Below are 17,436 nucleotides of genomic sequence, written 5' to 3'. Positions count from 1 at the left end.
CGTAAAAGGAAAACATCATCGATTAAAATTAGTTTGATTATGTGTCAATTAGTTTTACCAACCTGTAAATCCTAATATTTAGTATTTATATAAGTATGTATCAACCGTCTTTAATTTAAAGTACGGACATATTAATATGTAATGTACTGTCATACTGCGTTTTATTTTCTTGTTACCCACCTAACAAATAGAACGATAGGTTGCAACAGAATATTTATGTTACTTTACTAATTACGTACTCTTAAACTTACGTAGTGAGCGGAGATTGTTAAAAACATAGCACTCCTTAAAAAGTTAAAAAAGTGCATCATTGTAGTTTGCCATTGCCAGATCGGCGGGATCGCCCTGGATGTGGTTTGTACAGGACTGTGAAATATGATGCAATAGATGATGTGGGTTGATGTGGCCTGAATATGGTGACGATGAAAGTTTTTTCATAAGTTAAGAATAAGAAACGAAAAAAAAACAAAAAATTACCACGTCAAGGGTTATGTGACTCAAAAAGTAGCTATGTAGGTAGTATGTATTTGACAAGTATCGAAAATTATATGATTTCCATTGGAATATATTCATATATAAATAATTATCTTTCTATGCTTTATTGAGCCCTAGTAGCTCTGACAGATACCTAATTGTAACAACTTAACTACAACTCGTATATTGTATAGTGACTCTTGGAGGGTTTGTAGCATCAGAACGGGGGTCCGTTTAAAGTTGCAACGGATTCTAAATGCGAGTAACATGTGATCCCAGGACTGGTTGCTTGTCAAAAATAATTAAATTAGAGTCGCATCCAATCCCGGGCTCAGTTCCACCTCAAGAGATGACGTTAAATTCGTATCGTCTGAACCCGAATTGATTTTCGATAAATTTTGGTATTTTGTTGCTTTAAGAGTAGATGAAACTTCTTGCAGTACACTATTCCGATGAAATAAATATTTTAGGAAACTAATTGATTTGAATTTTTATTGAATTGATATTCAATAATTTTTTATGTGAAATAACTCCACTAGTTTGTTATTATTATTAATACAAATATCGAACACTTTCGAATCGACGTCTTCTAGCAAACCGTGCCAGACGCTATGCCAACTAAGCCTATGAAAACTAATTGATGTTCGAAAATATAGAGAGGTCTATGTCTGCACTAGGTTATAATGTTGTCAGTGACTGACTACTAGACACTGAAATATATACATGTCGGTATTCGGAACACAACCTCTAGTTCTTGTTTAGATAACGACATGTATGGCCATAAATACTCATTTCTTCCAGCTGCTATACGAGTATGTAACTGAAAAACTATTGGCCAAACTCAAACCATACACTATCTTGGGATCACTATTGACAATAATATCTCGTTCCACCCGCATATAAAAAGTTTGTTTCAACGTATTCTTAAATTTGTCTTTGTTTTCAAACATCTAAGACATATCGTTGACAGCAAATCTTTAGGAATTGTATGTCTGACGCTAGTACAATGTCTGCGTATTACCTTTTATTTATCAATATTAATATGTACACGTGACGCGTGTTTATGTTATTAATTGTCAATATCCTAAACACGTGACACGTTGAATTTTCGGTTACGTCAGTAACGTTCTTTGTGTTGTACAAATAAGATATCTGAAAAATGAAATTATGCATCTTTCTACAAAATAATAAGTATTCCAACATAGTGAATTACGTCTTGGGGTAGCTAGAAATCACCTTATTAATCGGCCTATTCCACTAGTCCCTACTAAGCTGTTCCCCCTGGTGGGGACAAGTGCACTTTTTTCCACTCTTTCCTACCACGCCATCATTGGCTGTGATAAGTGGAATATCATTTAATCATATCGGAAGGAGCTTGAAAAAACCTCTTGAAGATTGCTTGATGATTTTTTTCAAATTCCGACTTTTATTATGTATTACAACTCAACTCTATCTGTACGACAGTTGTATCTGCTAATTGGAATCAATGCCCTTTCAAAAATCTCTTCTACCTCTAGCAATCGAAGACCTATCTCGATAGGACTTCGTTTGCACTTAATATTCTTCTACTTTCAAGACGAATTTTTTTATTGAAGACGTTATAAAGGCAACTTATAAGTCACATTTATAACGTCTTCAATAATAAATTAAAATTACTACTCACTAAACATGAAGCTAAAGAGGTATTCACGAAATATATATATTATACATTTATATCATCATCAAATATGAGAGGACCTGAATATGGAAAATATGAAAGAGTGATCAGCCAGCTTGCCTGCAGTCATCGGCCTGCAAAAACTATAATATATGGAGGGAATATTTGTACATTTCAATGAGGTACACCCTGGTCAATTTCCGCGGGAAGTAAAAAATGTTCGAAATTCCTAAGTTGGTTAACTTAGGAATGTTCGTTTCTTAAATTGGCCCAAATCGGGAATCAACCTCCTCATCAAGCGCTTGTGGGTTACTGGTGTAACGGGTCCGCTACACGCTCATAGTACTAATTGCTGTACCACCGAAGAGCATGAGCACACCCCGTAAACTGAACCCGACCACGCGCCGCAGGTCGAGCCCGACTCCAGGGCTCGTATATTACAAGCTTTGACACAGATTAGTTAACAGTGTCTTTGAAACAAAATTTAAATATATTTTTTTGTTATATTTTGGTAATAATATAACTGTTATGTTTGTGGAGAAAATAAATAAATTACGATCATATATATATATATATATATATATATATATCGATACATAGACATGTATTGATGGTGAAATCAAAATTGAAATTAATTGAAGGTTCAGTTACAGACTAACAACAATCAGGAGTACGAAAGAAACGGCAATACGTGTGTATTGCATCGCTAATGGCGCAATCTGCATAATATTTTTGAGCTAAAAGACAGAATATCGCATACTACTGATTTATTACCGTTGTTGATGATGAGAAATTGAAAAAATGAATTTCAAATTCGGTGCTATTACATATTTGTGTAACTTGATGAAGCAATACCAAAATTTTCTGTCAAGTACCCTAACGTCCTGTTCGCATTATAACATAAATCGATAAACATATCGAATAGATTAGATATTTTTTGTGATACCAAGGTATTTACACTTGTCAGTGTAATATTTCGAACACTGGGTGATAGGTGAACTGTGTTCATTTGTAGTTTTACTTTATTCGTGAATAATGGAGAAAATTGCTTTTATCTTGGCGTTAGCTGTTTGCTGTAAGTATTTGACAACCCTTAATTTTTAGAGGTTTTAACAAATAAATAATTTATTAAATATCTTTTTTTTATAAACCCAAATAAGCGATATGTAATTGTTTTATTATATAATTTATATTAACCAAATTGTCAATCCATTATTCATTATGGGTTGACAATTTCGTTGGTAATTGTATTACTGCAATTTATAAATTAATATAACAGACATTATATTGAATACATTATTGGTATAAAGGATACATAATTGCGTTTTACCGGAAGAGGGGCGATTTCCTCTACTAAAACGACTTTTCCGATGGTAATACCTCTGGAATCGCGAAAAAAAAATCACCTCCTTGTATTTTGGTCGTATGGGCTCTTTTAGTAAAGAGGTTTGTATTAATTGGGTGAAATCATCCCCCTTGCCGTATAACGCAATTAATTTAACTGCCTTGTATAGCTTCATTTCGTTGATATCACGTGTTACTTCATGTGAAGTACCAATTATGTGACACTTTATCGTTAAATATAGATATTAATTGGTAAATAAATTGACAAATTAGTCTCCACGTCCAAAAAACAAATTTGACATATTACATGCTATTTCAGACTCAGGTGCTGTTCCAGTAGACGAGAATTCAGGAATATCCAGGATTATTAACGGTGGTGTCGCCGGGAGTAACGATTTTCCATATGCGGTGATTAAACGTTTTGATTATGACATGATAATAAATAACGCCGTAACTCACTAAAAGACAAATTTATTTAAAGAGATACTTTTTTACCAGTAAATTTAAACGCAGGATTGTTAGTTAGTTGATAAAAAAAATATTTGTAATCATGTAATGAAAAGTGTGAACTAACTTATAATACAATAACACATTTTTTTGTAGAAAAAAAATCAGTTTTTATCCTCATTAACAAAGTTCACACCCTTGGTGTAATAAGGCCATATTTGGAAAAGAAAAACTTTTTAAGACGGAGGTTTTTAACCGTAGTGTAAATAAGTATAACAAGTATGGTAACTCAGTATCAGGGTTATTGCTAACGCATGTTTTTTATCGGTGCTATTGGATGCTATTATCGATGGATGCTATTGAATGCTAGTGAAGGTATTTAAAAAAAACACGAAAAATGTACATCCTTATTGAATATATCTACATAAAAAAGCTTTCTAGTTTCTTACTAGGTTCTTCAATGATTTTGTGACATTTATAACAAAACTACTACTAAAACTACTTTGATCATTGAAAATTTATTTATTTATTTTAAAAACAACAGCTGAGTTATTTAATGGTACATCAGTACAAAGTACTAAAAAAACCGACTTCAAAAGTCATTCATCCCCTAGTTTGTTACCCTAGAGGTGAAATACTTTCTTCAAATTAAATGGGACCACATCTGACGTTCCCTCTTTGCAGCAAAAAAGAATCATCAAAAAATAAATGCCAAATAAAAACAAAAAGAGTTATCGCGTAATATACATACAAAAAAAATATACAGTCGAATTGAGAACCTTCTCCTTTTTATGAAGTCGGTTAAAAAAACAACAGCTGAGCTTTTTCGGTTTACGGTCTGTTTCTGGAAGGATTGTAAATTATTCCATCGTGCCTTTTAGGTTATGTCACGATTCGAACATCCGCAATGAATATCGGCACCGATTAATGCGTATGCGTAATGATGTGGATGCAGATATTTTAATTTATGCAGATTATCCGCGGATGCGGATGCGGATGCTGATATTCGCAACAACCCTGCTCTATACAAACGTAGCAGCGCGTCATATATGTGTCTTACCCGCCCCGCGCCGTGTACGGACGCACACATTCCGCACATTCGCATAATAATAAATGGCATGTGTGACGACTAGCGCTTTGGTACACTTAGACATGCTTATTACATAGCATGCTCACGTGCTATTTTCGAGAACATGTTACCCAGTAGCGTGTGTGAACGTACGTTGCTAGAAATTTGCATGCTCATTAGTAGCATGCTTGAAAATCCACCGACTGTTGATTTTCGAGCATGCTAGCTGTAATGCGGGGTGATGGGGTGCGCTATATTAGCAAGTGTGAACGCGTTTGCTTATTATTTATCCGTAGATGCGTATGGGGGTTGCTTAGGATTTATCCGTACATCAATGGAATTTTGGACTTGCCTACGGAAAACGGAAATTAATAATAAATCTACGGATTTTCTTTCCATTCACTCAAATAAAAGTATAAAAAATAAAAGTTGCTTCGGCCGACTTGGGTCCGCAGCCTATTTAGAGACTTCCAAGTTTGACAAGGTAGATCATGCCCAGGAGGGAGGTACTCCGATAGCGGGATGAGTAATGCCGTTGGGTATCTCTTCTTCCAGAGACTTATTCGAGACTGGTTAGTTTCCCTGTCCAGAGGGTATATGGCTTTAATGAAACTATGGTGACTCTTTAGCTCTTATTCAGTAGCATGCTTATTTTTTAGTAGTATGCTTAGAATTAGCATGCTTATTTTTTGGAAATGTGAACAGTTTAAGAGCATGCTCATTTCAGTTATGCTCATGAGCATGCTTATTAGCATGTTATTAACTAGCGTGTGTATCTGTACCATTATACGAATGTGTGTGTCTGTACACGGAACGCGGCGGGAGGGCTCACATACAAGCCACGCTACTACGCTTGTGTGAAATTTTCATACTTGTCTTATTATTATGTTATGATTCTACAAAAGAAATGAGACTATTACTTTTATCTATACACACATCATAAACCCTCTATAATGTGTTCAAAAACCGCAAATTACAGCCAGCATTAAGATAAACTGTTTTGTTAGAACAAATTTCTTATCAATGAAAGTGTGATTATTGCATAATAACATCAAATTCGAATTCAATAGTATTACATTCAAATTTCGAACATCTCTGAAAAGCAAACCAATTTGATTCGATCTCATTTCTAATCAATCAGTCGAGATGAAGTTTTCTTCGAAATGGAATGTCAATAGCAAACAATTTTGACAAGTTTCACACGTTACTTGATATCTTAGATTATGGAAACCAAAGGACATGTTATATTGACATATATAAATCAGACGTTATATGTATATGATGCATTTAGACGTTGAAAACATAGAAAAAATATTAGAGCCAAAAGAGATAGCACTACATTTATTTATGTCAAACACGGGAATCGAAAATACGTAACGTCATCTTAAATGCCAACTGTTCTCATTATACCATTTTTGGAGTACCCTTTGATAACCGTTTCCGGTTGTCAAAGGGAAGTACATCAATTGTCAAAACCTATGTTTGGCCAAATGTTTTATTGAATTATTCGCATGCATTGTAACGAAATATACAAAAATATTGACAGTGAGAACAATTAAGTATTGATTAAAATGCATCGCTGCAGCATTAAAGGGTGCGGCAGTAGAAAATCGGAAATCAACCGAATGTTAAATTACCTGTTTGCCTGTTTGTTAGTATATTCTGATGATTGTTGATAACGATTATTCTGAGATGGTGTTGTTGTAGAAAGCAGATATATTATCGATATTCTGTTATTAAAACAATTCAGTACGACGTCTTTATTATTGCATTATTATTATTTTTAAAGTTTACCTACAAATGAAAAAAGAAAGAAAGATTGGTTGGAAATTATAGGATTGCCGAACATAAACATTGGATCAAATACCATCTTCGTTTATTCGCTCCATTTTGAAGTCAAATTTTAATAGAACTTTGTATGTAACTAGATTACATGATAATGCAATTCCATCGTAACATTTATTGGTAAATAACTTTGTAATTAATTTTGATTAAAACGTACGCTCATTACGTACTTAGTAATAAAAGCCTAACCTAACCTTGTATTAATCATACTTTGATTACAGTCAACTATATAAATTTGCAAACATAAAAAACAGTTTCAACATTCAAGCCATACATTTGAATGTCGATATTGACTTATCTATGATGATGGTACACAACACCAAATCCACCATTTGCGGAGGACATTTTTGGTTTAGGTAGGAAGGAACGTTTATTCCATAGATAGGGCAGCTCCTTTCCTTTATTTTTTTCCATCCTCTAAGCTTGATATCGAACGATATGATAGTTGGGGCCGACTCTAGTTTGTATATGACATAAAAAAATCTACGTTTGTGTGACATGCATGGGAAAAGTTTTTATTTGCCGCCATTTGGCCAATCATAACATGCGGTTCAGGAACCTTCAGGAATACGACATCATAGAGGGCTTATAATATGTGTATAGATAAAGCAGTGTATGTGACTGTACACAATTAGGCATTAAAACACTCGTGTGATGTTTTTATGAATATAAATATCATAAACCCACACTCGTATTTTCATGCTTTTCATTATCTAACAGTCACATAATCTACTATTTTATGTTTAAATGGGAGAGTTATAAAATTTCTAACTATTTTATGCTTAAATGGGAGAGTTATAAAATTTCGCATATACATAGTTTCACATAGATTGCGTTATTTTATGACTCTCATGGTCGTTTGTGGCTATAATCATGGATAAGAATTCATATTAATGGTTAATCATTTTTCAGGCATCATTACAATTGACGAGTGAGGCGACGCAGCCACTGCGTGGTCACAGATGTGGCGGAGTACTATTCACCCGTCAGCACTCTCTTACCGCTGCTTCTTGTCTCCATGATGTCGTTAATGGGTGCTTGTTTACACCATTTTTTATTTTTTATTTATTACACTTTTAAGTTAGGTCCAGAAGCTATATATACAGGCTGTTCCACGGTTTTGCGACACGGAGGGAAAATCTTTATATATAATATGTTTTGCTTCTAATAGACATTATTATCTTTTTAAAATTATGTAATACTGCATTCAACGATTTTTAAAAGTTGCTTGCCTCACCTGGGAATCGAACCGGCCAAATGTGAATAAATCCTGTATTTATGATTGCGATCGAAAGAGTCAAATAGAGTAATTCCTTTTAAGTAACATAGTATCTTAAATTAATGGACAACCATGAAGTTTTACATCTAAGTTTAGGAAAATGAATTATAATACTATAAATGCTAAAGGCTCATAATAACTGGAGAACAGCCTAAAATCTTAATCATTGTTTTCCTTACTGGGTACACACGTACCGACTAGATAGCCGGAGAAATCTTCAGATCTAACACTAGTAGATTTCTTTTTCTGATAATATATAAATTATTTACTAATAAATAAGCAATTTAATATTCTATGTGCACAAGTTAAAAACGGAAATGTGGCGTATTATTTCAAATATTCTTGAAAATTAGATAAGATAATGTATGATTAACGAACATATAAAAGATTGAGAATTTGAATACAAGAACATTAATCACGTTTTGAATATTTGTACAATTGATTGGAAATATCGTAGATACATTGTGAGTTTCTAGTGTTTTTTTAATAAATCGTATAACTAAACTTAAATTAAAAAAATATAATTTTAATAAGTATAATTCCTTTAAGATATTATATTACTTAAAAGGAATTATACTCCATCCAACCATTTATTTAACTTTTGACATAGGCATGCCTCTGAAGTTCCGTAATTATTGACATACAACCATAGACAACAATCCAATACTTCCTGGACTCTTTTATATTTTAATTTTAGTGAAGCGACGTGCTCTTTAGCTCCGATATTTATCGAGTCAACAGATTATTTAACGAAAATTATTCGAGTTGCCAAATTTAGGTACCTGTCTGATAAATTATAATGAAATGAAATAAATTATAAATAATTATAATAAATTCTTATTGTTTATTATAATGATGCGTCGGATTCTTCTCCATATGAACGGGAATCATCACTTGGAATCTCATTAACATTAATTATTAATTCTTGTGTACACAAATTTTCAAATGCATAATCACAATTCCAATCAGACAAAATCTTCTTTTTTGAAACGCTCACATTCACGATTAAAACTTCTTCGTGAATAAAATCGATTGTTATAAAAAATCGAATCAGAAACGCATTAGGACATCACTAATGGGTTAGAATTTGAGCTGTTAAAAGTTAAATAAATGGTTGGACGGAGTATAATCGTGAAAATCTACCTTTTTTGGTAAAAACAATGGATATTTTCACATTTAGTCGGTTCGATTCCCAGGTGCAGAAAAGCAAGTTTTTAAAAGTCTTTGAATGCAAAATTAAATACTTTTAAAAATAAAACAATGTCTTCATAAAGCAAAACATCCTGTCTGTAATTTTAAAGTACTGTCCCCGACTATCGCATAGTCATGAGACACCCTGTACAGTGTAAACGTTTTGAACGGAGTTTACGTCGTTTGATATAAGAGCGCCATTTGGTAAACGTCGTCGTCGTCGACGAAATTCTTGCATGTGTCTGTTATACAAATACTTTTGTATGATTTTTTTTTCGGTTTTCAACGCCGTACAGCGCGATCGCAGGTTCAAGTCCTGCCGGGTCGAAAGAATTTTTCTTGGTGTTCGATCTTTGTATTTTTTTTTATATCATTCATCATCATATCATATCATCAGTGACATGACGAACAAGTCAAATTCAAATTCAAAACAATCTTTATTTCATAGGTAAGCATTATTACACTTGAAATCGTCACAATGGTTAACCCATTAACGCCCAAATACAAATTAGCGTTAAAAATAGTAAAATTTTATTATGAACCTTTACAAAATAGCCTAGTTATGAGAAAATTATGAAGAAAAAAAAGATTTTATTTTATTTTGTATGAAAAAAAATGCCGTCCTCAAATGGGGACAATGGGCTCAAGCGGTGTCAAAAAATTTGTAACAGTATTTGTCGGTGCACAAAGACTTGACGCATTTTTTATATTGCCAACGCACTTATTTGTGGCTCAACAGCTATTTTTGCACATCGTAACTGTTAAGCCAACTTCTGAGCGTAGTGATCAACACCAATGTTCTGTAGATTTAGCACCAAAGAAGCTGCTGGATGTAAACTTTGAGTATTTGTTTCTCCAATAGTGACGTGATGTAACCATTTAACTGATGTAGCTGATCTAGCTTCGTATTATTGATCAGGAGGTGTAAACGCCATGTATTAGCTAGTGCTAGGTGCAGCTTGTAGTGGAACAAAACACACCACCAGTTTTTGCCTCGAATGGCAGTGCGATACAAAAAGATTGGTCAGCTTGATTTATCCTGCTGGTACGTTTGAAATCACGCAGGATACCCACGTCAGCTTTCTGTTTATTCACAGTGCTTTATCTTTTTACTTTCACCAGAGAAAGGACATTATCATAATCAGAGCTCATCGTGCAAATACTATTGTCAAGCCATGGAAAAAACAGAATTTGGTTGATTGGGTAAAATCGATAGTCAAAATTGGCACGGTTTTACTCTACATGTGTATTACAAATCTGGTCAAGTAGATATTTCTTAGTTTTTCCTTTGCAGACAGTTTCAGTTGTTCGATAACCAGTTTGCCGTAGATTATTAGATCTTGTTACATAAGAATAGTACTTCTACATTGGTGAGCGCCCTCAGTTCCAGGGGAAATGCCCCCTAAATCTATCTCCACATCATGGTCTCTCTCATCCATTACAGCTTCAATAGCTTTCTGAAGCCCATAGTAATAATTGTGGCTGCCAAATACCTGTTGTGTCATTATTTCGTTGAAAATTACTTATAGATGAAAAACTAATAAACTACCCCATAAGCGCCCAATGGCCCCAATTGGGGACACCGTTATATACCACCGTCTGAAGTTGTCAAAACACTATTTAACTCAATTATATAATTTTTATTTTATAGTATACGAATACATTTCAATAATATATGTAAAAAAAGAAATAAATTGTTGGTAATAACATACAGGAAAAACAACTAACTTTAGCGTTTCACGTGTGCGTAAGTTAACCCCACAAAAGGAACAGTCAAACCACTTTTATTTAATTCTAAACAATTTTTTTAAATAATAAAATTAAGATCCACTATTTTACTTTACATATACACTTTTGTAATGAGTATTAATAGTAATATAAAAAAATTACGGGTACTCAAAGTAGTGTCCTCGATTGGGCACGGCGGGCGCAAATGGGTTAAACTCTATCGCTCATTCGTAAGGCAGATTCCCCTGAGAAGAATGAGCAAGAAACTCTAGGGGTTGCTCTTTGTAAATAACATTTACAATATTTTTTTTTATTTGAGACATCAGACATGGAGACTACCTCCATGAGCTAAACGGGTTACTACCACGGATTTTTGTCATCCAAGTACGCAGAAGTTGTATAATAACCTTTAGTATAAAGTTTTTGTTTCACTATAGTTTTAAACCTCGTGAAAGGCAAATTTTGTATATCAACCGGAATCTTGTTATAGAAGCGTTTCCACATTGTCCCTTAAATGATTTTTTGACTTTGTGAAGACGACTGTCAAGAAAAGCTAGTTTATTTTTATTCCTGGTATTAATGTTATGTCTGTCAATATTTTTCATAAAGAAATTACTATTCCTTTTAACATAAATTACATTTTCATAAATGTACTGTGAGGCTAGTGTAAGAATGTTAATTTCCTTAAACTTATCTCTCAAAGATACTTTGGGGCCCAGATTGTAAATTGCTCTAACTGCACGTTTTTGCAGGACAAAGATTCTATTGATATCGGCGGCATTACCCCAAAGCAAAATGCCGTATGTCATTAGACTGTGAAAGTAGCTGAAGTAAACCAATTTAGCGGTTTCTACGTCTGAAAGTTTCCTTATTTTTCTAATCGCGTACACTGCAAAGCCGAGCCGTTTTGATAACTTACTTATATGTACCTAGAAACACAACTGTATCCACAAGATTCAATTTTTCGTTTCTAACTACAATGTTTGTAACCGTCTCTCTAACATTGGGTAATGTAAATTTCACACAATTTGTTTTTTTCTCATTAAGAAGTAGGTTATTAACAGCAAACCAATCAACTACTTTAGAGGTAGCGTTGTTCACATCGTCGTAGGAACATTGGTACCTTTTACGTCTACGTTTTAGTCGTACGCCTGGTAGTAAGCTATACACATAACAGTTGCAGTGCCACTCAGAGCTTTAAAGCGCAAAAGTCTGAGGGGCACTGCCAATGCGTCCGTCACTCTTAGACATAAGTTGACAAGTCCCATGTACCTGTAATTTCACCAGCACCCGCACCCTTTAAAACCGAATGCTGACAATTACTGCTTGGCGGCAGAAATAGGTATGGTGGCAGTACTTCCCTGGACGAACTGTTTCACAAGGAGCTCTACTGCTACTAAAAATAATTATAACAAATTAATGGAGTTATTATACAAAAAATATATAAATATATAACGTGGTGAAACATTGTGAAATTTAATAAAAAAAATCATAATAGCTAAGTAGTGGTCAAAAAATAACCTAAAACCTAAGACTACATTTATAATTAGATTTAGTAGATAAATTAATACCAATTATGAACAATTTAGGTATTTAAATATATATACCGAGATTTTTTTTAATTCACAAATAAAATAATACTTACATTTAAATCTATAATCGACATACTTATAATAAATTCGATCAAGAAGTGGGGAACTTGTCCCTCGACAATATTTTTTTTTAATTTGTTTCTGTTCGATTGTTGCATGTTGTGGCAAACTTAACTGAGAAATACGTTAGCACTAAACCATTTATGTTGCATATTCCAAGTTTGAATGAATTAAGTATATCACTAATATTTCATAGATTTCTCTGAAAAAAGTCGTAAAAACAACTTTCTCTGGATGGCATACAGACGCAAGTTCAAGTCCTGTCCGATCGCAAGAATTTTGCTTTGTAATACATCGTGAAATTCATTAAACTTAAAGTTAATTAAGCATGAGATTTGGTGGTTGCCGTAAATAAACAAATATAACAAAAAAGTATGTATACTGTGTTTCGGTTTCGAAGGGTAAGTATGCTGGTGAAATTACAGGCACATGGTACTTGTGAACTTATGTCCCAGGGTGTCGGACTCAGTGGCAGTGCCCCTCAGATCTTTGGGATTTAAAGCTCTGTGTGGCACTGCAACTGTCACGGACAAGCTTGTAGCCTACCATCAGGCGTACGACTTGTTCGTCCCGTCACTTGATATTATAAAAAAAAGCAATAATTGAATTAGTATAGAAACATAATAAATCTTATCTCTGGATACTGACAACACTTTACATTCCGTGACTTTACTAATAATTTGCGTTATCTGTCTAACAATATGTATACGTAATCTATGATGTTATTTTTATTTTCAGAACACCGCAAATGATAATAGCACAGGCATATCAAGTTTTTGCTGGAGCTAGATTTTTCAATGAGACGACACCAGATAGAGTAAGGCCCGTTGCGAACTTCTCGATACCCGATAATTTCATTTATTGGTCTCGTTTGAATGATATCGCAATAGTCACGGTAAGTACAAAATTCGGAATACCCACAGACATAATATCTAAATAGACACCGTAAGTGTCGCGATCTGTATGAAAACCAAGCGTGCTACATTTTTTGTACCTTCGATGACGTCATAAGCGCCATGTAGTGATGGGAAACCTCCTTCGGCACTAAAGCGATTGATTAAGTCGAAGACGCGGACACAGCACGTATGATTGATTTTAACAATGACATTTAACAATGATTTTTCATTTGTTGATTAAAAGAAGCCGTGAAATATTAATATAGTTAAACAATACCAGAATAAGATAATGAAGTCCTTTATTAATACGTGCTTTAAAAAAGAAGTTGCTTCGGAAAACTAAAAAAAACATCGGCAAACTTAATAGAATATTTTAAATTTTTATTGAATTGATATTCAATTATTTTTTGTGAAATTATTCCAGTAGTTTGTTATAATTATTAATATAAAGATCGAACACTCAGAAAAAATCCTTCGATCCGGCCGGATTCGAACCGACGAATTCTAGCTTACCGTGCCAGACGCTATACCAACTAAGCCACGGAACGAACCAGCGGACCTCAGGAATCTTTCTACGTGCTTGCGTCGTATCTTTGTATTTGGTTTTTTTAACGACTTTTTAATCGTAGCGCCATCTATGAGAAATCTATGAAAGTTTTATCACCCAGTTAGATATCTTTAGAGTTACCAGCCCTAGCGAGAGATGTCGCTATTCACTGTATTTTAAATTTTTATTGAATTGATATTCAATAATTTTTTGTGAAATTATTCCACTAGTTTTTTATAATTATTAATACAAAGATCGAACACTCAGAAACAAATCCTTCGATCCGGCCGGATTCGAACCGACGTCTTCTAGCTTACCGAGTCAGATGCAATACCAACTAAGCCACGGAACGAACCAGCGGACCTCACGAATCTTTCTATGTGCTTGCGTCGTACCTTTGTATTTGTTTTTTTTTTCAACGACTTTTTAGTCGTAGCGCCATCTATGAGAAATTTATAGAATATTTTTACACTTTTCGAGGTTTTAAGAATTATCATTCCTTTGTTTCCTAAATCGTTAAGAATCGAGAACTGTGTTGCATCACAAGCCTGTGTTGACCAAAAACATATGGAAGGGGCAGTACCACGAAACTGAATGCATTATACGAAAGTATAGCTCGTTATTCATGGCCTACTAAAGAAAATTACATAACTGTGGAAGGAAACGGCCGTGTTTAGTTCTCTTCACACGGCTGTGGTATTCTTGCAGGTTCTAATGGCACAATTAGGTAATGTTCGCGTTTTCGACTGATGTTTAACTACGATAACGTGAGGGCGCGTTCTGAAGCACAGCAGCGGCAACTAAGCGTTTGTAGCTTGCATTGGGCACGCAGAGTAGGTACACTTGCGGCGTCTATTTAGATATATGTCTGTGGGATTACTATAAGTAGAAACTTTTTGACAAATATTGGAATAAAGTACAGCTGACAATATTCGTTTTACTGTAAATCATGATGTATTGCTACTATAATATTAATTTACTTTTGGTGAATTTACTCGACAAGTTTGTTGTAATTATTAATACAAAGATTGAACACAAAGCAAAATTCCTTCGATCTGACAGGATTTCAACCTGCTACAGACGCAGGTATGAGCTGAAGGAACGTTTTTTCTATGTTGCAGAATTTGAAAGAACTTAAACACTTTGAGTTCTTAGGTTTTGGCGATTGTAACAAATTGGCAAAGAAAAGTATTTTATCGGATCTAAAACCGTTTTTTTTTTCAAACAACAAACATTTCGGGCTCATTACCATGATTATGAGACTCGGAAGAACTCGTAACGTTGGCTCTGAAAAGTGTCGTTTTTATTTTGACTTTCAATTATTTTGTGAAATCTAGTTTAAAGTGGTATAGTACTATTGTGCCTTAATCGAAGATTAAAACGCGAAATTATACGAATCTCGAACTAAAAACTCGTATCGGCCCGTTCTAAGGAATCCCGAGTCAATCCAAGCACACCGCTTCAAATAGCCTATCCTCTTTGTGGCGGCCATATTTACAGAAACATAATTTAACGAAGACATGGCTCAAAGTCCATGTATCCAAGCCAAAATTATTAATAAAAAAATCGTAACGTTGGATTGTTCCAAAAATAAATATACGCGATTTTAGATCAAAAGAAATGTTTCCTAACTAAAACGCTCTTAAGTGTAGTGGTTCGTTAATACATAAATAACGCACACACACATTCATAGCCCCGCAATAGGGATACCCTGTATCGCGGGTGCCAGGGACGTACACATACACCACTCGTAGGCCACAATCGAACCCGGGACATCTGTGTGGCAGTCCGGCATGGTAACCGTTCGGCCACAGAGGCAGTTAATATGCATAGACATACCACACGCAAAATAGGCGCGTTGTCGTCGAGTTGCGGACACCAGCCCGTTACACCAAGTACCAAGATGCATAGACATAGCAAAATTAAAATTAGAATTCTGTTGAATGTAACAATTGAAACCTTAAAATATATTGCACAAATAAAAGTCTTTTTTTTTTATAATGTCAAGTGACGGGATGGATAAGTTGTGCGCCTGATGGTAAGCTAAACGCCTGTCCAGTTGCAGTGCCACTGAGAGCTTTAAGTCGCAAAGATCTGAGGGGCACTGCCTCTACGCCCATCACCCTGAGACATAAGTTAATAAGTCCCATGTGCCTGTAATTTCTCCAGCACCCTTACCCTTCAAAATCGGAACACAGTAAGGCTGACATTACTGCTTGGCGGCAGAAATAGGTAAGGTGGCAGTGTTTCCCCGGACAAACTCTTTCACAAGGAGCTCTACTGCTACTAAAGTAGTCTATTTAGTAGTAAATAGTCTATTTTGACAAATGTTTCACGAGTTAAAAGTATACAATTTGAAGTTATGTTTTCGCTGATTTTTCTGTTTTATTCTATATGACTGCACTGAAGAGATCAATTGTCGATTTCTGCATTATCTCGTGCTTATAGTTGCTGGCCGTACCCGCCGCAAGTAATTTCATAGATTCCTTACTCAAAGTTATTTTTACCTTATCTGTTATTCTCGAAGCATCATTTTTGTAAGTCAAAAAGCCGTATACTTTTTAATATAGATAGTGAAACCAGTTTTTACAAATAAATGAGTCAAGGATATCTACAAATCTTTTGATAAAGACGAGTACAATGGTTTTGATGATACAAAATCAATATTACTGCCACAATTTTAGGCTAAAATAACAAGCCGGCCGTTTCTTGCTATATGTTTTAGTAATTACAGATTGTGGTCAAATAACATGACAGCCACGACGCGAATTTCGTATATTTTTTATTTAGTCACAACGCATTCTGGCTGTTTATATAAGGGCCATGACACGAATAACGTGTTATGGATATTTTAAAGAGCTCACTTGTGGACTTTTTTTTCGCTCAATGAAGTGATTTCGCCTTCGAGTCTAACGTTATATACATACCTTGCTTATATATCTCACTTATTTCTACTACGATAATGTGAGCGTTACGTAACTATTAACTATTAAGTCTGTGGCATTACTGTGTTCCGGTTTTGAAGGGTACGGGTGCTGGTGAACTTACAGGTACATGGGACTTGTCAACTTACGTCTCAGGGTGACGAGCGCAGTGGTTGTGCCTCTCAGATTTATTCGTCCCATTACTTGACATCATAAAAAAATAAGTAAATATACAATTTTGAAAAGATGCATTATTAATTGAACGACTAGTGACACTTATTTAATTATGTACAGCGACTCCATAAATGTTCATGTCTTCTATTCACCAACACCAGTGTGAAATGGAATGATAAAGTATCATAATGACTCGTTCACATAAAACA

The 17,436-nt window shown here is 34.5% G+C and overlaps 1 protein-coding gene across 1 annotated transcript in view; it reads left to right on the top strand.

Annotated features, from left to right (window-relative positions):
- Positions 1–3,151: 3,151 nt before the first annotated feature.
- Positions 3,152–17,436, top strand: part of LOC113231721 (trypsin alpha-like) — a 21,423-nt gene continuing 7,138 nt past the window's right edge. Inside the window, exons 1-4 of the mRNA XM_026466204.1 lie at positions 3,152–3,206; positions 3,795–3,883; positions 7,749–7,870; positions 13,425–13,581. Coding sequence (XP_026321989.1) covers positions 3,167–3,206; positions 3,795–3,883; positions 7,749–7,870; positions 13,425–13,581 — 408 coding nt within the window. The 5' untranslated portion in view covers positions 3,152–3,166. The remainder of the gene's footprint in view (positions 3,207–3,794; positions 3,884–7,748; positions 7,871–13,424; positions 13,582–17,436) is intronic.

Source organism: Hyposmocoma kahamanoa, unplaced genomic scaffold (assembly GCF_003589595.1).
Source record: "Hyposmocoma kahamanoa isolate Upper Pololo Valley unplaced genomic scaffold, ASM358959v1 66, whole genome shotgun sequence".
Classification (NCBI taxonomy): domain Eukaryota; kingdom Metazoa; phylum Arthropoda; class Insecta; order Lepidoptera; family Cosmopterigidae; genus Hyposmocoma; species Hyposmocoma kahamanoa.
Note: the sequence above shows the minus strand (reverse complement) of the source record. Positions and strands in the feature narration are given on the sequence as shown.